Source organism: Amblyomma maculatum, chromosome 3 (assembly GCF_055883805.1).
Source record: "Amblyomma maculatum isolate TAMU_Amacu chromosome 3, ASM5588380v1, whole genome shotgun sequence".
NCBI classification, from domain to species: Eukaryota; Metazoa; Arthropoda; class Arachnida; order Ixodida; family Ixodidae; genus Amblyomma; species Amblyomma maculatum.
Window position 1 is genome coordinate 51549217 of NC_139346.1, and position 25318 is coordinate 51574534.

The window sequence follows — 25318 nt, forward strand, 5'->3', positions numbered from 1 at the left end:
ACAACACCTGTACCGACCGGTTCCGCTCAAGAAGTAGCAAATTTCTTTTTGCGATCAATTGTATTGCGTCATGGAGCTCCTCGGGTGCTCCTAAGTGACCGCGGGACGGCCTTCTTATCGGCAGTCGTTGCCGAAGTTCTTCGCGCGTCATCCACCCTTCATAAGACAACCTCAAGCTACCATCCCCAGACTAACGGGCTGACTGAGCGATTTCCCCGCACCTTATCGGATATGATCTCCATGTACATCACTCCGTATCATCTAAATTGGGACACAATTCTACCATTCGGCACTTTCGCCTATAACACAGCAGTACAGCGGACTACCGGTTATTCTCCATTTTTCCTCGTTTATGGCCGTCCTCCCACTACATTTCTCGACGCTTCCTTCTTCTCTACGCCCGACTACTCCACATCAGTACCTACCCAGTTCTTATCTTGTGTGGCCAGATGCCTTCATCTTGCCCGCCTCAACACAGCAGCGTGCCAGGAAGACCGCAACAGTCGCTACGATTCTACGCATCGTGTGGTCTCTTATCGTCCCGGTGACGAAGTACTGCTGTATACACCACTGCGCACTCCTGGCCTTAGTGACAAATTCCACCACCGCTACCTTGGTCTCTATGAGATTATCAGCCAAACTTCTCCAGTTAACTACAAAGTCACGCCTGTTGATCCCCCAGCCGATCGACGCCACCGTGGAACTGAAATTGTTCATGTTTCTCGCTTGAAACCGTTTGTGCGCCGCGGTACATCGGTTAATTAGGAGCGACCAGGCTGGCCGCTTCCGACCCCCCGAGCAGATTGTGTGAGCCTTCTGTGGACCTTCTTTCATTTGCACATGCCATGATCTTCTTCTTTCATTTGTACATACCATCATCATCGTCCCGTGGCGCCGGCTCCGGCGCGCGCCTGGGTTCGTGATCGGATTAAAACGCTAGACAAGGCTTGGCTGTCCTTGCCGTCACGACCTCGCCGTCTCGACCTAGCCTTCTTTTACAATATGGTCAACAAGGAGTGATGGCGAATCTGCAGACATACTGTCGAGACATGAGCGAAAGCTGTCCCAGTTTATCACAGAAAATTTGCGGCGTAAAGAGCGGAGACGGGAGGGGTGGAGACCGATGAGATAGGGTGGTGATCCCTTCCTCAGCAGTCCGGCCCATGTGCCATGAGGGAGTTCCTGCGCTCAACCACCACGTCAAGTCTGGAGAATAGGCAGCACTACGTATGTGACGCACAGACCGTGTTGCTGTCCAAGGGTGATTAAGCAGAACAAACAGGGCAATAGTGAAGGTGTCCCGCACACGCCTACCACGAGGGCTTGCAGTCGGATACCCCCAATCCAATTCTTTCGCTCATGTCTCGACAGTATGTCTTCAGATTCGCCGTCACTCCTTGTTGACCATATTGTAAAAGAAGGCTAGGTCGAGACGGCAAGGACAGCCAAGCCTTGTCTAGCGTTTTAATCCGAAAAGTGAGGGGCATTAAAGTCGCCTCCGTCTAAAATTGGATACCCGGGGTATTGCCGACGAACACTTAATAACCAGCCCAGATTAATACGGGAAGAGGCGCCTCCAGCTGGTCGAACGTAATATGAAACAAGAACAACGGTTCCTTTCAGAAATTTTGCAGCAACTGCTACTACCTCTTGGTATGATGTGCACCAGTTTTCGAGAGAAAGGCGTACATGAGGAATACGCGTTTCATAACATATACCGCCGCCTTTCCTGGGGGAGAAGCAGTCTGCACGCGATGGTCGGTCATTGAAGGAGACACGTAGCAGCTGAAGCCCGGAATAGATGGCAAGGCGTTCGTTTCCTGACGTAACATAGTCCACACCCGAAGCTTGTTAAATCGCAGTCAAGTCTTGAGCTCGGCCACCTTCGTGGAAATGCCTCTACAGTTCCACTGTAGTACACCAGAACGACCTGATTTCGCCATTTTTGTGTGCTAGTCCAAGCGCTGCAGTATCAAAGATGTCAGGTTGGACAACTCGTTGACCATATGGCGGAGCAGCGATGTTGCAGAATTATCATTGGGCGTTGTGGTACTCTGGGAAGAGGAAGCAAATGGCCCTGTTGCGCGGGATGAAGGCGGCAGTGTTGGGCAATTACTAGATTTGGCGGTTACTTCTGCATCTCGCCGACGTCGAGCAAGCATTTCGCGGTGTTGTCGGAGCTTAGAGACCTCTGCTAAGAGACGATTGATTTGCTCAACCACTACAGCCATATCGTCGTCTGGTAGATACGTACTCTGCTGTATTGGCTGTTGTCGACGGCGTTTCTTGAGCACCGTATCATTAGACTTCGTCGTAACTGGAGGTGCATTCGAAGCGGGCTCAGGAAGCTCTGGCAACTCGTCATCATCCCACTGGAGAGCTGCAAAGCGATTGGATGTCTGCACCGGTGTCATGTCCCCTATTGGCCAACGCTTAGTGTTCCGAAGACGCGCCTTCTGCGTTGCCTTTTGCTTTGTCGGACAACTTGGAGATGTTATCTCGTTTTCGTCCGATTTGCAGAGGCCGCATCAGGCGTTGCGTCAAGAAGGCGCTGGATCTACCCATCTCCTCTTCTACGGAACGCTTGATAGAAATGCGAGTGCATAACAGCGGGACGGAACTTGCTGATTCTCACCGCTTCAGCAAGTTCCGTCCTGATATTATGCACTCCCATTTCTATCAGGCGTTCCGTAGAAGAGGAGATGGGTAGACCCAGCGCCCTCTTGACGCAACGCCTGATGAGTGCGTCTATCTTATCCTTTTCATTGGTCCTGATGTTAGGAATGGTGTGGCATAGCATATTCGGCTTATTATGTACGCCTGCATCAGTCTCAAGACGTTTCTCTCTTTGAGGTCTCTGCCTTTGAATGCAATCCTAAATATCCCTGTTACTTGAGTCGCGTAGGTAGGGAGGTTTTTTATCGTTCCGTCGTTATACCCGTCCTCTTGAATAAAAAGTCCGAGGATTCTGATTTGCTGGATTTTTGGTACGGTTTTTGCCGTCGACCTTAATTTCTACGTTACAGGCGCTCTTGCACATCATTGACTTTGGGTTATATATGAAAAGTTCGGATTTTTGCGGAGAGCACGCAAGGCCCCTTTCGGCCGCGTAGGACACAATGGTGTCCGCCGCCGCCTATAGGCGTTCCTCTATGCTGCCATTGTTCATCCAGAGATTAACGTCGTCCGCGTAAATGCTGAACTTTAGATCTTTTATGACTTTAAGAGCGGAGGGGAGGCCTCCCATCACCACGTTAAAGAGGAAGGGGGAGAGCACCGAGCCTTGCGGCGTTCCTTTATTTCCCAGGTGGACAGTGCGGGATTCTAGGTCCTGAAACTTTACTTTCAACGTCCTGTTTGTCAGGAAATCCATTACGTAATTATATGTCCTCTCGCCGACTCCTAATTTCTATGACCCTAGATAATTGCCTGGTGTTTTACGTTGTCAAATGCTTTTGTTAGATCTAGTGCTAGAATTACCTTCGCGTCTCTGGATTTCGAGTCAATTATGTCATGTTGTAATCGGAGCATTACGTCCTGTGTGCACAGGCCCGGTCGGAACCTGACCATCTCGTGTGGCCACAGATCGTTTTTCTTTATGAAATTAGTTAGCCTTGTTTCGATTACGCGTTCCATAAGCTTTTCAATGCACGAGGTTAGAGAAATAGGTCTGAGGTTTTCCAATTTTGGTGGCTTGCCAAGTTTTGGAATTAACACAACGTTTGTAGTTTTCCACTGCTGGGGAATACGACCGCTACTCCATACTTCTTGCATGTAGTTGGTGAGTACCGTAATGGAAGCGTCGTCTAGGTTTCGTAGCATAAAATTTGTTATTCCAACGGTGCCGGGGCTGATCGCGTCTTTAAGCTCAGGATTTTGGCTCTAACTTCCCCTTCTGAAATGGCCGCGTCGAGGGCCTCGTTCGGAGGACCCGCGTATTGCGTAAGAGGGAGGGATGATGTATCGCTGACATATGCGTCTACAAGTTTAGTTATTAGTTCCGCGTCATTCCCCTCGAAGGCGTCTCTTGCCTTTGCTATTGTTGTGCTACCTTTGCTATTGTTGTGTTTGATTTTGTTTTCGAGCTGTCGGGATCAAGAAGATATCGTAGCAGGCTCCACGTCTTTGAAAGGCCCATGTTGCCCTCCATTTCATCGCACCTGTTACACCAGTTTTGTTCGCAGAGTTTAATTGCATAATCCTCAATTTCCTTATTGTGCCTGGATATTTTTCACCTTAGGTTTCGGTTCTATCCCTGACACTCCAGGCGTCTTTCCATACCTTTTTTTGCTTCCCACATGTGTAGGAGTTTCCTGTCGACTGTTTTCGGTGCATCATCCCCCTCTAGGATAATGGTAGCGGATTTAACGTGGTTCATGAGGGTTTCTACCCATCGTCGATGTTTTCAATATTTTCGTCCATGTTTGCGGATTCCCTAATTTGTCTGAATTTCTCCTATTCGATTGCGCTGATTATCTTTTCTCGTCTTACTTTGACTCCTCGTTTAAACGTTATTTCGAGGACGTAATGATCGTTTCCAAAGTTGAGCTCTGTGCTCTTTCACCTAAGCTCCTCTATGTTTTTCGTGGATGTTAAGTCTGGAGTTGTGTCCGTGCTCACACTGTTTCCCACCCTTGTCGGGCAGCCAGAGTCTGTCTGCAGGGTGAGGTTTAATTCTTGAAAATCTTCCCATAACTGCCCGCCCTTCGGATCTTGCCAATTATAACCCCACTATTGGTGGCAGGCGTTGAAGTCTCCTACAATCAGCAGGGGCTGCCTTCATTGCTTTGTAAAAAATGTCTTGAGCCAACTTTGCGCTGCTGAGGAGAGCTATATATGTTTAGGACGAAAATACTGGGCTCCTTTTTTTTGCCAGTGATGATTTTAACGAAAAACCGCCTCAATGTCGCGAGAACTAATTTCATGTTCGATCACCGCTACGTTCCTTTGGGGGAATGTAGTGACCAGGATTTTTCTCCCCAGCCACTAGCAAACGCTTGATATCCTGATAATTTAATCAGTCCTTTGCCAGTTTCCTGTAGGGCTACGGCTAGAGGTTTTTCAACTATTTGCTTGAGATGTTGTAACACTAACGCTCGCTTGCGCCAGAATGCTCGGCAGTTCCACTACCATACCGTCGAATTAATCTTTGGTGGCGTTTTGCCCACGTTGGAATTTGTCAAGGATCCCTTCTCTCACTGTTTGCCTTTCTGCCATAGCAGCAAGAGCCGCGTTTGTTTGTTTAGATTGTTACTGAATTCGGTTTAGGGCGCCTATATTGTTATTCATTCCTGTCTTGAGCCGGTCGAGTCTCGTCCCGTATTTGGCGTCTAGTCTACGTTCTATTGCCGCCAGCGGATCCGTTTCTCCGCCTCTCCGGTTCTGTGGGGGAGGTGGTCTGCACTGTTCAGTGATCATTGCTTCCTCCTCCGTGTCTGGCGCAGCGGGTGGTGTTAGGACCTTTGGCGTAGCAGGTGGAGGTTTCGGTTTGGCAATTTGGTTTGCGGGGGGAGCCTGTGGAGGCGGGGAGAGCCGGAATTTGGCCGTGATTTAGATTGGTGGAGGTTTTGGGTGAGTTTCCTAACTATCTCCCTCAGTTCCTCAACTTCCTTTCTTAACGTTTCTATTTCTTTATCTTTTTCTTCGTTTTCCTCACCTTTAGCCTGGGGTACCCCACTGATGAAACTCACGGTTTTACCGTCGCCGTTCGAGCTTCGCTTTTGGGTGGCCGACGGGTTCCTTGAGTCTCTGGAGTTGGCCGTGGCTCTGAATTTGGACCCCGACCTGGACTTGGATCCGGACCACTCCCTGGTGCTGCTGGAGCTCGAACGGTGACGTCGGTTGGCGGCTTCCTGCAACTGCGGCAAATCCTCGCTGTGCGCCCGGAAGCCTCCACCCCTGTCTTGAAAATATCCGCGTTGGTCACGGTGGTCTCTTCTGAATTTCGAGCGTCCTCTGTGGCCATTGTCAGGTGTGGTGTCGGGATATTGTTGCTGTTCGTTGTGCTGCTGCTGCTGCTGCTGCCGCCGCCGCCGCCGCCGCTGCTGCCGCCGCTGCTGCCGCCGCTGCCGCTGCCGCCGCCGCCGCCGCCGCCGCCGCCGCCGCCGCTGCTGCTGCTGCTGCCGCTGCTGCCGCTGCTGCCGCTGCTGCCGCTGCTGCCGCTGCTGCCGCTGCTGCCGCTGCTGCCGCTGCTGCCGCTGCTGCCGCTGCTGCTGCTGTTGCTGCTGCTGCTGCTGTTCGGTGGTTTTCTGCTCCCATTGACGTTTTTTGGTCTGATAGGGAGTCCTGTAGAGCTCTCTGCACTTCTTGTCGCCAAGCGGATGGTCTTTACCGCACAGCTGATATTTTATTTTGCAGGTGTGTCCCTGATCGGGGCGCTCTTCTCCGCATCCTCATCACTTAGCGTTATTGGGATCTGGGCAGACGTCTCCGCCTCTCTAACGTGACGCATGAGGGCCTCCGTATATTTTTCTATGTTTGTATTCTTCCGTGCGGCAGCCTTCTCTCGCTTTTGCCTAAATAGTTCCCATCGCGTAATCCTCGGTTGACACACACGGCGCGTCTTTACTCCTTTTTTAAGGATCAAGGCCAGAGTGAAATGGTCGCTGCCAAAATATTGCTTCGAATTTTGCCAGTTCAGATCTGTCACATTTTTGAGAAGGTAAAATCAGATGAAGTGTCTACGCAGACGCTGTTACCCACCCTGGATGTAAAACTAGGGTCCGTGTGCAAGGTGAGTCCTAGCTCTTGTGCGTCTTCCCATAACTGCCTGCCTTTGGAATCTTGTTTAGCGTTACCCCATTCCGGGTGCGCCGCATTGAAGTCACCGACTATTAGCAAGGGGTTACTCCCGGCTGTGATTATCGCTTTGCGAAAAGGGCCCTGAATCTCACCTTTTTCTGCTGTGGAGTACAATACAAATTTAAGAGGAACACGCTTGGTTGTTCGTTTGGTCCCGTAAGAATTTCTAATATCCCTGCCTCAATTTCTTTCGAGCTGATTTCGTGCATGATTGCAGCAATGTTCCTCATAACCAATGTTGTGACGCGAGATTTCTCACCTCTGTCACTTGAAAAAGATTGGTATCCCGAGAGTTTTGCTGCTTTACCCGTATCGTGCACAGCTATAGCTAATATTTTCTCATCTAATAGCGTCAAGTACTATTGCACTAACGCCCGCTTGCGTTGGAAGCCGCGACAGTTCCACTGCCAGAACAAAGACTCACTTGGTGCGCCTCTGGCCATTATGGAGGTGATGAAATTTTTTCTCAGCTTTTTGCTGCCATTCTCCGATTGCAACTAATTCTGCCTTTTGCAGTTGTGCTTCGCCCGTAAGGGTTTGGATCTGGCTTTGAATTTGATTTAATGCTTCCATAATTTGGGTCATGAAAGATTCGAATTTAGCTTTGATTTTGGCATCTAACCTTTTCTGTAGTGCCGCCAATGAATCAGCGTCTTCCCCTTTGCGTTTCATTGGGGGAGGTCTAGCCGATTCTACAATCATCTTTTCCTCCTCTGGTGCCGCAGCCGGCGTGGGAGTCGCAGCCTTAGGGGCCAGGGCAGCTGGTTTCGATACTAATTTAGGTTGCGCTCTATGAGGGGAGAGAAACCCAGTACGCGCTTGCCTTTTTGGTCTATGCAACACTTGAGTGAGCTCATTATTGATATGTGTAGGCTCCTCAACTTCTTTATTACATAAATAGATCTCCTCGTCCTTCTTATCATATGCCTGGGAAACCCCACTCCCAAAGCTTACATTTTTACGGTCCCTGCTCGGGTTTCGCTTCTTTGTGCACTGGTTCTCCGGGTCTCTGGAACTCGATCTGCAGCTGCGTCTGGATCCGAAACGCCTCCTGGAGCGGGAACACGACCGGCCGCGTTGCTGTCGCCCTTCGGTAATCTTCTCCAGCCTCGATAAGGAGTCGTTTCTGGCGCAAAAATTCTCGTTTCCACGCTTGACTTTGGAATGACCTCTGCAATTTTCCTCGACGGTCGCTTCGACTTGCTGTTGCTGCTGCTGTTGCATGTAGGCCTTGCGTTCCCATTTCCTCTTCTTCACCTCGTATGAAACCCGGTAGAGTTCTCGAAATTTTTTTGTCACCAAGCGGGTGTCCTTTCCAGCACCGTTGACACTTGCACTCACAGATTTGGTCTTGTGGTGGTTGTTCCATGCCACAGACACGGCATTTCACATTTCCGGGGTCCTGGCAGACGCCTTCGCTGTGTCCGAGCCTGCCACAGGCGTTGCAAACTTCAAAATAATTCTTACGGTAAAGAACGCAGCGTTGCGCCACGGGCGTGAGTTTCACCCACCGCGGCACCACTTTGTCTTCAAACAGAATTAAAACTGTTCTCGAGTTTCTTCCCAGCCTTCGTACTCCCAGGACCGGAGGATTCCCGAAGATTTGCAGCCTTTTCAAAATATGTTCGTCCGAAAAGGACAAAGGGACTTCATGTATGACGCCTATCTCGCAGTCCTCCGGCATAGCGATGTATGTAGTCAGTTCGATTTTTTCCCCTTCAAACACGAGGAGCTTCAAGTCGGCGTACTTTCCTTTCCTTTCCGCGCTGACGGTGGCGACAAGAATGTAATGTTGCTTCACATTCAATGAGATGACATCTTCCCCGGGCGCGTCTGGGCTCAAGCCAGCCGCCTTAACTATTACGTCACCCAAATACGCGCTTCCGTATTTCATCATACGTACGAGACCGCTGCGCGGCCTTATGACTATTTTCTCAGCACAGTCTGGAATACGGGCAAATTGCCTTTCAACCGACTTTACCGCCATCTTCCTGCCTGCGAGCTTCTCGGCGGCTCGCTGGCGTTCCATATTGCATGCCTCGTCGTTCACTGGGGCGACCGCTTTCCCTTTCTTCTTACTAACGTACCATTGTCCCGGCACGTTCAATTATACTGGATCTATCTCCGTACCTTCTACGGTCTCTCTTATGGATAAGGCAGTCTCCGAGCGGAGCCTCCGCCACCGGTGGCTTGTCACTGCCGTGCCTAAAGTCAGACTTAGCTCACCACGTAACTCGTCGAGCACATCAAAGTCCCAAAAATTGTAACAAGACGTGAAAGGCCCACCTTAGAAGAATTGATATCCTCGGCGTCCGTTCGTCCAATATTCACAATCCGTCGAATCCAACTTGTGGTCGAGCGGCCGTAGTCAATGGAGACCATCGAGCGCACCTCCGCTCAGCTCAAAGTCGGCGGAGTGAATTTTGATGACATGTTCGTGGGGGAGAACGCTATCGCTCTGTTTGCTTCACTTTTTTTTTACTCGATCCGGTGTACATGTTGAGATCGAAAGCGAGGGAGCTGCTTTTAATCCTCCATACCTTTGATGCTAGATATGCAACGACTAACGTTATTGTAAGGCGATGATAATAGATCAAATAGTACGAGTATCACCGCCTTTTTTTCAAGCTTGGTTTACACCCTTGCACTACTGAATAGCAAAATGCACTGCGCGAATAAGCATCGCCAAGGCCACCCGCAGAACGGGAACCATTAGCTTGGTACATTTAAAGCCCGAACCTAAGACACCCTTAATTTTTGGCAGGTTTTTTGTCTGCCTGTGGAATTCTGTGCATGAAACGCGTTATGTCTGCAGGAAGACGTGCCGTACTGCGACTGTTGCAAGTTCCGCAACACTCTTGGACACGAATGGGGCTTATCTGGTGTTCTAACCAGAGTTTCGCAGAAGCGTCCTTCCGCGAAATATTGATTGGATGACATATTGCTATCTACGGTGACGCTACACGAAGTAATTCTTTTTTGAAAATTTCATACGCGTTTCAAGGCGCCTGGTTTATGTTTAACTTGCGCTCAGTGATCATTCTTCCGAAAAAATAAGATCTCATTAGTCGATGGCGCCACCTTACAATAAATGAGGACCAATGGACAAGAACGAGACCTTACCAGAATGGACAGTAAAATACGTGCGCAAAAAGACGAGACAAAGAGGAGAAGTGGACAACGACGGCGCAGTTAATACGTGCGCCGTCGTTGCCCACTTCTCCCCTTTGTCTCGTCTTTTTGCGCACGTATTTTACTGTCCATCATGGTTCACCAACTCGCCCAATCAGCCGTTCTTCTTACCAGAATGTAGGCTTCATTTGCACAGCATGTTTTGGCACACATGAGAATTCTCTGCCTTATACTTTTGCTGACTAGGCACGCGAAAAGTGCTGTATAAGACAAATCAACAATCTTGTGGGCTACTGCAAGACATGGTAAGGGCATGCCTTCCTGGATATCACGGGCTGAAGACAGTGCTTGGTTCGTTTTTTTTTGTGAAATCTTCTATCACCTCTGTGTTATATTCGGAGCACTAAATATAGTTACGTGGCTTCATTGTGACAGAGAATAAGTTTTTGGCCATATCATGTTTTATTGCGCATGCTGACAACGTCACTGTTTCTTAGTATACATAGGGTTGGCTACCTTCGCGGAGGCAACAGTGTGCATAACGCACAGATGCTGATTATTCCTTGTTTTTTTTGTTTTTAGAAGGCGTATAAACTTATATAGTATTTATTTGATGATCAAGCATTAATAGATGTCTTCATGGGCTCCATTTCTGAAGTATAAGGGAAGTCATGTGGTTGTTCTCTAACCTTAGTTCGTTTTCGTTTGTCCCACCACGCAATAAATGCCAGCTGCACGCCAGTAAGAACGCTTAGCGCCGCCAGCATTAAATACAGTTGGTCATACGATCCCTTTGCGTCACGGAAAAAGCCTGCAGAGAAACAAAAGAACTCCAAGTTAGTACTTCAGTCAAACAATGTTTTAGCTGCGTAGGGCCCCTCTTGAAATACTCACCAATTATACGTGGTCCGGACAACCACAACGGAACCGATAGCAGACCTCCTAGCCCGGCGCAGAAACTGAGACCGTTCGCACTCATGTAGTCGGAGATGATCACGGACTTGATGCACAGGATGTAGCCTTGTGCCATCCCCATCAGGGATGCTAGAGTTGCGAAGCCGATGAAAGTCGGTACATGTGGCATGGACAGAAGACAGGCAGAAGCAGCCAAAAAGCTCGCAACAACCATCGGACAGCGACTATGACGGATCTTATCGCAAGCAAAAGGCACGACGGCTCGACCAACCAACATACCAACGGCATTGTATATCACGATCTCCTTGGCGATGTCCAGCTTGCATCCCTTGTCTCTAGCGTAGGCAACCACAGTGGCCGTAAAAGTGACAAATATGTAGTCCGATGCAATGCTATAGAATACTAGAGGGTAGAAACAAATGTTTTTAAAACTAGCAAGCGCATCGACCACTGCGTTCTTTGCTATCTTCTCTGAGTACAGGGAAGGCGAAGGCTTGACCGAATACGCCAATTGCTGGAACGAATTCAAGGAAGGTCCACTTCTGGTGTTTTGAAAAATTTTGAATGGCAGGTAGAGAGGCTGAGGTGACTTGATAAGCATTACGAATGGCAACACGTGCAACATCAGGCCACCTGTTATGAGCAGGCATCCTTCAAGCACGTAGGTGGCTGTCAAGTGCGATAGAAAAGGCATTCCAGCCATCCCCGCCGTCGCCCTCAATGTCCACATGAAGGCGAACGCTGTGCCGCTGTACTTGTCGAAGTAAGTAAGGATGTACAAGGAAAGCCCAAGAAGGGCGGTTCCTATTCCTGCTCCTGAAATATAATAGGAAGAACTGAGTATGGCAGGCATTTCGTAAGACTAAGATTTTTGGTTTTACAACTAAGCCCGTTATACGCAGTGGCACGGGCAGAGGCACATATTTTTATTTACTTTTGGCCTGCCTCACCATGGTGTATGCAGCTGTATCCGTAGCAGTCCAAATTAATGTGTGTTTGTCTTTCAGCGCCGCCTTGTAATGGCGTATTTGATGCAGCCGAGGAAATCATTCAACGCTGCCACTGAGCAGGGGACAGTAACCAAAGTAACGGTTAGCGAAGCAAGGAAGCAAAAGATGCGAACAGGCAGAATATTTACTGGATTGCTTTTAAGACTGCTTAAGAGCTGAAAATTTGAAAACCTTCCTTGCTTTATTGCAGGGATGAACCTAATTCTGCGTGGGTGCAGTAATGGGCTACCATTTCTCTTACTGTTGCCGATTACATAGCGGCGTGGTCTTTCTTTATGACTTTGCCATTTCTGACACCCATTTCTCCCTACATGTTACGGCTAATGTGAGGATCCAGGCTCATCTGTTGCGCCATGCCTCACGATATGTTGGGCTGTGGCGTTTGCGCCAATCTCACTAGATGGAGCAAAGCGTCTGTCTAACGAAAAAATAATAATATTAATATTCATAGGAAGGGGAAAGGTGCAGTATATGCCATACTTGCTCTGTGGACACTGAACCGCGCCGTTAGGGTAGGGAGGAAGGTGGGAGCGAAAGTAAAAAGCGAGAAAGGAGAGCCGTAGAGGAATGCTGCGGAATAATTTCGACCACCTGGGGATCTTTAACGTGCGCAGAACAATAAATATGCTATGAGAAATTTGAGTAGACCGAGATGAGGAGGAAGGTGCAGCGATGGCGTAGAGGTAGAACATCCGCCTCGCAGGCAAGAGGACCGGGGTTCAAATCCTGGTGCCGCGCAATTCTCCACCGGATGAAAAAAAAAACAAAAAAATCCGCGTGTCGCTGGAATTGCACACACAGGTTTGGGGTGCGACCTGATGCCGGTGAACACCTCCGGCAACGCACTCCCTCACCAGAACAGGAGTTGTCCACCCTGGTGCAGTAATTGGCCGCAACCTCCTATGATAAGCTCCATTAAAACCCCGGCCCTCAGTCACCAGCGGCTGCGGAACAACTGACCACGGTGGCGGTCAGACCTGTGACGAAGCAGGAGGTGCTAAGAAAGCCAGGCTCCGCTGGACAGGCCTCCATTTTAAACTGGCCCTGGCAACGTTTAATGCTAGAACCCTAGCTAGTGAAGCTAGTTTAGCAGTGCTGTTAGAGAAACTAGAGGGCATGAAATGGGGTGTCATAGGGCTTAGTGAGGTTAGGAGGCTGAATGAGGCATATACTGTACTGAAGGTTGGCATGTACTGTGTTATCGAAGTTTACCAGAGAGGCGACAACTAGGAGTAGGTTTCCTTGTCAATAAGTATATAATGGGTAATATAGATGAATTCTATAGTATAAATGAGAGGGTTGCAGGCATCGTAATTAGGCTTAATAAGCGCTATAAACTGAAGGTTGTACAGGCCTATGCACCTACATGTAGTTATGATGACCAGGCAGTTGAAAGCTTCTATGAAGATGTAGAATCGGCAATGCGAAAAGTAAAGACGCAGTATACTGTACTAATGGGCGACTTCAATGCCAAGGTAGGGAAAAAGCAGGCAGGAGACAAGGCAGTAGGTGACTATGGCATTGGTTCTAGGAATAGCAGGGGGAGTTACTAGTGGAGTTTGCAGAACGCTATAACTTACGAATCATGAATACCTTCTTCAGCAAACGGAAGAACCGGAAATGGACATAAAAGTCCTAACGGAGAGACTAAAAATGAAATCGACTTCATAATGTGTTCTACCCCCGCTATTAAGCAAGATGTAGAGGTAATCGGGAAAGTGCGATGCACTGACCACAGGATGGTGAGGTCCCGAATTAGCCTAAATCTGAAGAAGGAACGCAACAGATTAGTAAGAAAGAAACCCGTCAACGAATTAGCGGTGAGAGGGAGGGCAGAAGAGTTCAGGATCTCGCTACAGAATTAATATTCAGCTCTAACCGAGGATGGCGACATTACCCTAGAAGCAATGAACAATAATTTCAGAGATATCATTACTGAGTGCGCTGCAGAAGTAAGCGGTAGGATAGTTAGAGAGGATACCGATAAGCTATCGAAGGAGAGGAAAGATATGATTAAGAAACGCCAGTGTATGAAAGCTTCTAATCGAACAGACCAGATAGAATTGGACGAGTTGTCAAAGCTAATAAATAAGCGCAAGGTGGCCGATATAAGGAAGTATAACATGGAGAAAATTGAGCATTCTGTAAAGAACGGGGGAAGCCTTAAAGCGGTAAAGATGAAATTGGGCATAGACAAAAACCAGATGTATGCGATAAGGGACAAGGCGGGCAACGTCATCACTAATATGGACAAGATAGTCAAAGTAGCCGAGGAGTTCTATACAGATCTCTACAGTAGCCAAAGTAGTCAGGACCGTAATGAGATTGGCGGTAGGGAAAAACAGTCAGACGTTCCACCAGTGACGAAGGACGAGGTCAAGAAAGCACTAGAAACAATGAAAAGGGGGAAATCAGCTAGGGAGGATCAGATAACTACAGATTTGCTGAAGGACAGGGGGGATATCGTGCTAGAAAAACTGGCCACCCTGTATACGCAGTGCCTGGTGTCATCGACGGTACCAGAACCATGGAAGAATGCAAACATTATCCTCATTCACAAGAGAGGGGACTCTAAGGATCTTAAAAATTAAAGACCAATCAGCTTACTGTATGTTACGTATAAGGTATTTACTAAGGTTATCGCTAATAGAATCAGGACAACCCAAGACTGAAATCAAGCGAAGGATCAAGCAGGTTTTCGGAAACGGTACTCTACCATCGATCATATCCATACCATCAATCAGGTGATAGAAAAATGCTCGGAACATAACCAGCCCTTATACATAGCATTCATTGATTATGAAAAAGCATTTGACTCAGTTGAAACCTCGGCGGTGATGCAGGCATTGCGAAATCATGGGGTAGACGAGCCGTACGTGAAAGTCCTGGAAGATATATATATATATATATAGTGGCTGCACAGCAACCATAGTTCTGCAGAAAGAAAGTAACAAAATTCCCATAAAGAAAGGTGTTAGGCAAGGAGACACAATCTCCCCAGTACTATTCACAGCTTGTTTAGAGGAAGTATTCAGAGACTTGGAATGGGAGCAGTTTGGGTTAAGGGTAGATGGAGAATACCTCAGTAATGTGCGATTTGCTGATGACATTGCCTTGCTAAGCAACTCCGGGGATGGCCTGCAAATAATGATTGATGACCTAGACAGGAAAAGTAGAAAGGCAGGCTTGAAAATCAATATGCAAATGGCTAAGGTAATGTTCAACAGCCTCGGGAAGGAACAGCAGTTTACCTTAGGTAGCGAAATACTGGAAGTAGTAGGTGACTATGTCTACTTAGGACAGGTAATAACCGCAGATCCGGACCATGAAAAGGAAACAACAAGAAGAATAAGATTGGGATGGAGCGCATTTGGCAAGCACTCGCAGATTATGACTAGCAGCATACCGGTATGGCTCAAAAGGAAAGTATAAAACAGTTTTGCATCTTGCCTGTACTCACCTATGGGGCTGAAACGTTGAGGCTAACCAAGAGAGTACTACTTAAGTTGAGGACAACCCAGAGGGCTATGGAACGAAAAATGGTAGGGGTAACATTAAGAGATAGGAAACGGGCAGAGTGGGTCAGAGAAATAACCCGAGTTACCGACATTCTAGTGCAAATTAAGAAGAAATTGGCATGGGCAGGACATGTAGTGCGAAGAGAGGATAACCGATGGTCACTGAGGGTAACAAACTGGATTCCAAGGAAAGGAAAGCGTAGCAGGGGGCGGCAGAAAGTTAGGTGGGCGGATGAAATTAAGAAGTTCGCAGGGGTCAAGTGGATGCAGCTAGCACAGAACCGGGTTCAATGGAGAAATATGGGAGAGGCCTTCGCCCTGCAGTGGGTATAATCAGGCTGATGATGATGACGATGAGATGAGGAGGATGGTTTCATAGGGTCAGCTTTTGTGATTTAGGTGCTAAAGCAACCTTTTAGTTTATCTTAAACATGAATATGTAGGTCGGTACCAGCCATAAACAATGACATTGAACGCAAACTATTTTGCTGTACGCTATCTAATTAAAAGCAGTTGTAGCCTGACTTGGCAGCGAAGGTGACTTTAACCTACATTGCTGCCCTTACCGTGGAGTACGCCAAACGTGACTGTCATCCAGATGATGCTTGGCGCAAAGGCAGAGGCTACGAGTCCAATAGAAGCCAGGAAGCCTCCTGCCAGAGTGATGTGGTACACGGACACCTTGTACTGGATCTGACTGACGACAAGTCCTGCAACGCAGTGGAAAATGTACACGCTTTTTTTTCTGTTAGCTGACGGCGCATAGACAAGAAAGAGCCATGGACAGGGCATGTAATGCAATGGAAAGATGACTGATACAGGTTAACGTCACGGGAAGGTCACCGTATAGCGGAGGATAGCAGAATTAGATACCAGGGTTGACGCAACATGAGAGAGGTCTCTACGCTGCGCAGCACCTAGGCTGATTTTAATGAGGAGGATGATAGAAAGGTTCAGGACCATAACCTACACCCAAGGCAGTATTATTTAAACACTGAACACGCTTTACTCCAGCCATGTGTATATTCGCCACTATCGATTCTTGCAGCTTTTCTTGCGGAGCGTGAACGGCCGCATGAGTGCGACAGTGATACAAAAAAATATTGAATATTTGAAGCCTATTTCATTGGAGCACAGATATATCAAGTTTTCAGCGGGTGATTGTCATAAAAATACAATTTCAGTTTGTGCAAAAATGTGGGTACAACATTTTAGACCCCACACTCCTTCATTCAATCAGTTTCCGTGCACAGGAATTGCTGTTGATAATACGTTGTCTACTGTACACATAATCTGCAAATGGTAACTGCGGCTGTTGTCCTGGAAGGCAGGATCTTGTTTATTAGGAAGACAGCGCAACTACATATCAGGGCCATTTATGCGATACAAAGGAAACATAGCCCTTGCCGCATAGTGCACTGTATATTATGCAGTAAATTTTTCTTGTGCTATAATTGTTCACAGCAAAAAAAAAAAAATCGTTAGTACCACAGTGAGTGAGCTCTACAACCTATTTGTTCAGTAACCTAAAATTCGGAATGAATTATTGAGTGATTTGTTTAATTGTAAACGTGCAGGCAGGTAGAAATTTTTTGTTGTTGCTGAAATTCGAAAGGTAGAGGGTACATGTTTTTCATTCTGACTGGAAGCAGCACTTTGAATAAATTGATATGACGTCACTGAGATATATTTTGTCTTTTTACAACATCATTTGCGCAATACTCTTTCAGCCTACAGAATGATAACGGTAACTACTCGTCTATGGACTATGACGCACAATACAATTAAGCCGGAACCGCATGGAGCATTTTTCGCCTGCGAAAAACGCGACGAGCGTCGAACGGCCGCGTTGCCGACGACGCGAGCACCCGCACGAGAAAAGGGGAGCGGCGCTCTAGTGCCGCGTTTTCCAGGTTATGGTGTTATGGTGTTTTTAGTAGTTTCGTTCGAATACGTCCTACAAGACTCGACGCTTTTTCACTTCGGTGATTAGAGCCCCGTTAAAGGTTCTCTTGTCCATTTTGGCCGAGCACTATGCGTGAACTAACACGATGCGTGAATGCACGTGCCTCGTTGTACGCGCGCACCAGCTTTGCCGAGGAAACAACAAAGTTCTGCCAGAAAGGTCCCGCCAAGATGCGCGAGGAGCACAGCCCCTTCTGTTGGCAAGCCAAAAAAACAAACAAACCAAAATGACGCGTGCCTGCACGCTGACCGGTGGACGCCGGCCGTGACGTCAGTGGAGGCGCCATAGAGAAAGAGATTGGTAAAGAGCGAACACTCCCATAGGGCCCAGCGGCCCATTTGACTGTAGCCCCGCCGGGGTGGCGCAGTGGTTACGGCGCTCGACTACTGTTCCCAAGGACGCGGGATCGAATCCCGGCCTCGGCGGCCGCTTTTCGATAGAGGCGAAAAGCTAGGTGCCCGTGTGCTGTGCGATGTCAGTGCACGTTAAAGAACCCCAGGTGGTCGAAATTTCCGGAGCCCTCCACTACGGCGTCTCTCATAGCCTGAGTCGCTTTGGGACGTTAAACCCCACAACCCAACCCCAACCCCCATTTGACTGTAGCGCACCAAGCGGCCGGCGGCAACTACTTCTGGTCTTTGTGGAAGGCACGCGATTTCAATGCTAGCATGCGCTGCGCCCTGCTCTTTTCGCTCATTATTTTGGTTTTACATGCTCTGCTAGTGTTTGTATTATTTTCAGCATGCATAACAACATCAAAAATAGATTCGCAGTGCTCTAAACTGGCCATCAACGCAGCTGCACCACAGCCTTTGCAAAACAGTATTGCAGAAGAGATACCAAGTGCTTTGTTAAATGAGCATTTATTTTGCTGCATATAAAACACATAAGAGATGCAACAGATGTAGACGGAGGCACTGACAAAACCAGGCAACACATTGGGTGATATGCACAGAAGAGGAAGATAAGAATACACAAGACGAGAAACAGCGCTTAAGTAGAGACAAAAAAGAGCATGATGTTTATTGCCGAATAATTGGCAAATGATATGTAACAAAACAGGCATTATACATAAACTACAAAGTCACAGTCACGGCTACCTTAGAAAGGGTAACTTGTATTGTTCAGGGCAGAGAGCAGCCCTGACGCTTGGGGGAAGGCCACACCCTTCACTCGTCGCATCTGCCGTTCATCGGCTTCTGTTCCGTGGGTTCATGCAGCGCTGTTGGAAAAGAAATGAACATGATGCAGAAGGTTGCAATGAACTGTAAGGCCCCTGCACCGCGCACACATCTGTGCATATGGGTGCATACTGAAGCTTGGAGAGCAGTAGTTACGGTCCAGAACAGGAAAGCTGTCATTTGTAAAATTGGTACAAAAGCTACTCTTGCAAGCACTGAACAGCTGAAGCAATGAAGCTTGCAGCATAATCAGACATTTCTGACGAACTTTGGGCCGGTAAATGCAACGCGACACCACGCAAAACTAGCCGTTCGCAAAACCGCGTCAGGCTGGCCTCACGCCATGTCACTGTCACCGCCCCATTTAGCACAAAGTGGGCTATGACGTGGGAGCCCGTGTTGGGCCCGTGGGGGCAGCCCATACGGGCCCCATGCGGGATTTGCAATACGTACCGAGAGGGGCCCCGCGTAGGCTGCCCAATTTTGCCGCGATTGGCCTCAATCTGCCCCCGTGTGGGCAGCCCAAATAGGGCTGCCCGAATTCAGCCCAGATAGCCGAATGCGGGCAGCATACCGGAATCATAAAAGGGCCCTACTTTTATGAAGGCAGTGCCGCCCCATTGATCGCGGTTTTAAATTTTAAGCCGATTAATCCTTCCAATACCTCCATTGTACCGGCGCGGGCTTTGCTGAGGCCAGTTCGTTTCGGACTGGCCCACGTGGGGACATCTTGGGTTGAATCTGGCATTTTCTGGGCTGCCCAAACTACAGCAATCTTCAAGTGTGAAACATTGAGCACTATTTCATTACCCTGCATTTAACACTCAGTAACACAAGAAAAATTTATTCCCAACACTACAATAGTGTGGGCTGGCCCACATAACGCCTCAAATGTTGGTCTGAATATTTATTTTAGTGGTGTGTGTAGAATAATAATGGCACCGGAAACATTTTGAGGTGGTTCAGAACATACTGGTAAAGCGGAACAGTTACTGCTGCATATTTTCTGCCACTGCTGCATAATTACCGTAGATTTTAGAGTAAGCTCAGTTCAGTTCAGGCGTTTAGTCGTGTCCGACTCTTCGTGACCCTATGGACCATGTCACGCCACGCTTTCCGGTCTCTAACTATCTTCTTAACATCACATAGCTTCATCTGCAATGCCTCGAGAATGCCATCTAACCATCGCGTTCGCTGCCTACCCCTTCTCCGGCGACCCTCAACCTTTCCCAAGAGTAAGCTAGATAGTCTTTATTCATGGCATGAATATGCATAAAATATTTATGTAAAAAATCCAGAAGATGCAATTAGCGGCCGGTATAAGATGAATTACATGTATAAAATGGTGCCGGAAAGATAGGGTGAGGGCGTTTCAGAGCGGTAAGCCCGCATACGTCCAATTTGGGGCCCAATGCGGCATTTCATGGGCAGCTTCTCTTGTCTTATTTTTACCGTATGGAGTACGAATATGCACGAAATCAACCCAAGAAATACAAATGTGGGCAGCGTGGAGGCATGACCGCTTTTCAGCCCGGATGCAAACCATTCGGGACCTATTCAGTTTTTGAGTGGGCAGCCTCATTTAGGCTAGCCTTTCTAATATTCGCTTTTGGCCCACATTTGCATCGGATGTGCCCTGAAGCGCCCTAAAGAACACCGATGCGGGCAGAAGGAGCACTTTCCTGCCCCGCTACAGGCCATGCGGAAATTGTCTATGTTTTTGGTGGGCAACCCAGTTTGGGGCAGCCCAGGAATATTCTGCATGAAGCCTAAATTCCGTTTGATCTTCCCTCGAGAACCCCTCAAGGGTCCCATTTAGCCCCACCGCACCCAATGCGAGACCTATTGCGCTTTTGAGTGGGCAGCTCCAATTAGATTAGCCCAGGCTTTTCTACACAAAGCCCAAATTTTCTTTGAATCGGCCCTAAAATTCCTCAAGCAGGACCGTTGAGGGCCAGATCTGGAAATATGTACTCAGCCCTTTCCACGCCTATTTGATGCCCAGATGACAAAAGCAGGGGCCAGCCCAATTTGGGCTTCCCCGCTTGATCCCTAAAGGGATCCCTCATGGGTGTCATCGTGGTTCCCTAAGCCCAACTTGCCCGTACGGGCCCCAGGTGGGCCACACAATGTGTGCTACTTGGGGCGGCCGGCAAGTACGTCATATTGGCTTGCCCTTCATACGCGACTTTGTGAAGCGCAGACCACCGTGCTGAGCTAAAATGCCTGAAATGCCGCGCAGTTTGACAAGGATGAATCATTTCTCACCTTACGGTTGCTCTGTTAAACGCGACACTAAGCAAAACTCCCTTCGGCAAATCGCGTCCGCCCTGGCGAACCACGTCAGGCCTGGCCGCACCGGCCGGCTAATATGCCATGTTGGCGCAACGGCGTGCCCTGGTGCCTTCACATGCCACTTTGTCCAGCGTGCTGAGATAAAGTGTTCGAAATGCAGCTCAGTTTCGCAGGAACAGAACATATTAAACCTCGTCGCGGTTGGAAACTGCCGTAGCGTCACGAATTGCGCCTGAACAGACGGCGCGCCTGTTCACGGGCTGCGAAATTAATTGCCACCGGCCAACGTGGTCATGGTAAACTGCTTCAAATGCAGCGTATTTCAGCAAAAAGCGTTGCTCACCTTGACGTAGTTCGAAACCGCAGTCGTTGCGCGTAGCAGCACACGAGAAATAAAAATATACGGTCTGTGCCGCACAGGCGAGGCACGCGCAGATAACTGGCCCCTTCGACAACTTTTTGTCTGCTCTGGCGGGCTACCGCTGCAGCCAGATCCGTCGCGCTGCTGCCGCGATCCATCAATCGGCGGCAGCGCAACAAGTGGCGCTTCATATCCTGGGGCCAGGTTTCGCCGAGTGTCCGCTCTTTACCAATACCTTTCTCTATGGACGCGCTGCGCGAGGCGTTTTTTTCTACTTCGCGTAGAACCACCCGGTGGAGCGATATCGTGCTGGGCACCCGTCAGAATGACGCGCGGGTCCCACCATCCGAGCAGCAGTCGCGCCTTAAATCGCGCCATACGGTTTCAGCTTTAGAGGGGGTTTTTGTCTCGTTATGGCGTTTATAATTTCCTTAGCTGGTAATAAACTCAGTGCACTTGAATGATTTTACATACATTTGCGAGTTCAGATCCCTTTCTCTTCCCTTTTTTGTTACTGATGCTAATCAATGTAGGAATATTACTTTATATCACAGACACGAAAGTTGTGCTCTGCGCTCTTTTGACATTCTTTGGTGGCCACAGCGAAAGTGTACTAGATACCACTATGCAGTGCACTGACTGCCAAGAAAAAAGACGACATTCTCTGGTTACTATGAGGAAGCAAAATCGCGAAGGGCTTGCGTTGAAAAAGTGTTGCAGGAAATACCACACTTCGAGATGGGCCCCAAGTGTTAAAGTCATGATTTCTTTCTATTCGGTCTGTATGTATCTCTAAAATGTTTCTTCCGTTAGATTGTCATTGAGCAATCCATAATTTAATTCTTGGTTATTTAGAGCTGCTTATGGGCAATTTTATATTTTCAGAAAATTACTAACTGCATGGTGTATCATATATGCCATTTTATCTGTATTGTGTATCATATATGATACACAAAAATATTTCGCAAAATTGTTGCCAATGTATAATTTATCAAAAGAAATGTTGATATAGACATTCGTTCCATGAAAAAAGCACATTGAAAGTTTTGGCCAGAAAAAGAAAATTCACGTAGTACGAGGCTCAGCAATGCTGTCGATACAACTCGTTCAGAAAAGGGCTAGAATTGCACTCTAGGAAGGTCCACAGATGCGGCCGACTGCGTTGTGTAAGGCGATATATCGCTTAGGCTTTTAGAGGTGCCCTGCACATTCCCGACAGTCCAGTCCTACCTAAAATGTCTGCTGTTGCCAAGCAGCCGATTGTTTTTAGCACCGGCTTCACAAGCACGACACCGAAGTAGGGATTCTAGGCGTTCACCAATATCATAAACTCCCACAGATCCTCCCCGCAGTTCGCAGGGGTGAGTCCAACTTAGCTGTTCGGAGCGTCAACTAAATAGCTAACAGGGGTCAGCAAATAGCTGCATGGGGCAGATGTTATCGCTCTAACTATATAGCAGTTGTAACCACCACTGCTATAAAATAGGTTTTTCATTGTTATTTTGAAGGTGGGAAGGTGTGCTGCACGCACAGAAGAAGCTTGTAAACCAAAGACTGTGACATCACAACAACTGTCTGCTGTCACCTTTTGTTCGCTCAGAAGGGATCAAGACAAAAAAGGCGCGCCTGTAAAGCTTAGGCTGATCACATTCGCAAGATTGTTAGAGGCGTACCAAAAGCGCGTCCTCTTCAGCACTACGTCACGGAAATTTTAGTACTGTGCCGCCCGGAAGCACCCGCCTCGCATTTGAGAAGTACTAAGTTCAATCGCCGCTACCATCGGGTTGCAACGGGGTTTTCAACGGTACGATTTCCCCCGGCGTGGTTCTTGGCTCTTCTGGGGCGAAATGCTTGGGAAAGAGGTCATCGACCAATGAGTTTGCGCCGATGGGTGAGTGTATCCTACCTCTATCGGATAATCAGTAACCATACGTTCGCCTCGTGCGGCTGAAAATCGCAATCGTGTCCTAGCGGTTTGGGCGCCCGTCCTGCCTTGGCAGTACGTTCCCCCGGGGCCCTACCGGTGGTCACAGCCGGTCACCTACTGGTAAAATTGGGTCAAATGCATTCCTGCCCGGAGCCCGGCTTTCCCCGTGGTGAGCGCTTGGAATAGGCTTCACAAACCCTACTGAGCCCTCTCGGGAGCAAAAACCAGTTTCGAACCTTGATGCCTGGCTAGGTTGTCCTTGATTAAAAGCTTCCTGCACGATAACTGTGCAGCGAGAGCGGGCCAGACGCAAAGGGGCACTGTGAAATAGATTGTACTCTGCCTACGTAAGTGAAACAACCTAGCAGTGCTTCATATTTGGGCAAAATACCTTGTATAGCCTGTCTCGCTAGTTGTCATTTTATCGGTATGTACCTTATATATATATATATATATATATATATATATATATATATATATATATATATATATATATATATATATATACTTTGTGTTTAATTATCTTTCCCCTAAACAGATTACACTACTAATTTCTGTGATTATCCAAGTAAACATTAAAAAAAGACACAAAATACCATCCCTAACGCTTTCTTTGGCCTCGCCGACTGTTGGCTTCTTTCCTTCATGTATTATAACGAGCACCCTCATTTCCCTTTAGTTGATCTGTCTATATATATATATATATATATATATATATATATATATATATATATATATATATATATATATATATATAGCATAAGTAAATAGACGTACTTGGTTGCTAGAGGTTACATAAAAGTGAAAAATTGCTTCATACTGTTTCCAAGTTTATTTGTAGTCGACGTTTCGGCAGGAGCCCTGCCTTTCTCAAGACTGATGGTACATGATTCTTGTTTGTCTTCTTATAGGGTTGGCAAGAGGTGATACAAACAATATGGGCACACACAGGTGAGTCAGATGGACACGCACAACACACACATACACACACAGGTGCGGAGAGCAGGCTAGGCCCAATGGGTCATCAACCCAAGGCACCGGCCGCCGCGAGTCATCTGTATACAATACAAGACACAAAAAAGACGAAAACAGGTGGGGCAACGTGTTTGCTGCAGGTGGTGAGAAAATTATTTTTCTTGTTCTCACTAAAAGATGGGAGCGCCCAGCGTGATGAGAAAACCAGGTGGACACTGCTGGTTAGAAGAACCTGACAGCGGCGAGTAAAGTTCGAGCAACTTGCGACGGGAGATGAACCTCAAAGAAAGAATAAAAAAAAAAGAAGTAAGTAAATATGTGGGACAGTAGAATGGTGAAATACTTTGAGGTTTTCGCTAACAGATGTGAGGGCCAAGCAAAAGCAAAAAACAGGTAGGGGAACGTGTTTGCTGCCGGTGGTGAGAAAATTATTTTTCTTGTTCTCACTAAAAGATGGGAGCGCCCAGCGTGATGAAAATACCAGGTGGACATTGCTGGTTAGAAGAACCTGACAGCGGCGAGTAAAGTTCGAGCAACTCGCGACGAGAGATGAACCTCAAAGAAAGAATAAGAAGAAAAAAAAATAATAAATAGATGTGGGACAGTAGAATGGTGAAATACTTTGAGGTTTTCGCTAAAAGATGTGAGCGCCAAGCTTGAAGAAGGTTTTTACGAGAAGTGGGATGTGGAGGGTATCAAAGAAGCGAGAAAAAAAAGAAGAAAAAAACGAGGAAAAACTGTAAAGGGATAATGATTGATATATATGTATAGCATTAAGCTTGCAGGGCTCGTAAGGAGAACATTGCCCCAATGTTTTCATTTATCCCAGTATTAATTGTCCTAAACTTATAAATAAAGTATGACTCACGCTGCTCCCGCTCCCGTGTATTATTGAATCCCCCTTGAAGAACTGTTAGTTTGACTGAGTCGAATGAGTGCTGTTTCTGGTTGATATGCTTTGAAAAAAGAAGGTTGGGCAGAGAGCGGACATGAGCTCGGTGATTATTAAACCGCATTCGAAGAGGGGTAGCTGTCTGGCCAATATACTGCATGCGGCATACACCGCATTCTAGGAGATATATAACGTTTGAGGCATCGCAATCAAAGTTACCATCTATTCTCCACTTAACATTTGACGCTGTGCTTGTTGCGCAGCTTGATGTCTGCATGTGCCTGCACACCTGGCATCTACTCTTTCCGCAAGGCCGGCACCCCAACCGCGGGTTATTACCTATTT

General features: G+C 47.7%; 1 protein-coding gene across 1 annotated transcript in view; it reads right to left on the reverse strand.

Annotated features, from left to right (window-relative positions):
• Positions 1–10388: 10388 nt before the first annotated feature.
• LOC146194750 (monocarboxylate transporter 9-like) overlaps positions 10389–25318 on the reverse strand; it is a 52392-nt gene continuing 37462 nt past the window's right edge. The window contains exons 2-4 of the mRNA XM_084596110.1: positions 15943–16086; positions 10828–11664; positions 10389–10744 (exon numbers count right to left, since the gene is read on the reverse strand). Coding sequence (XP_084452236.1) covers positions 10551–10744; positions 10828–11664; positions 15943–16086 — 1175 coding nt within the window. The 3' untranslated portion in view covers positions 10389–10550. The remainder of the gene's footprint in view (positions 10745–10827; positions 11665–15942; positions 16087–25318) is intronic.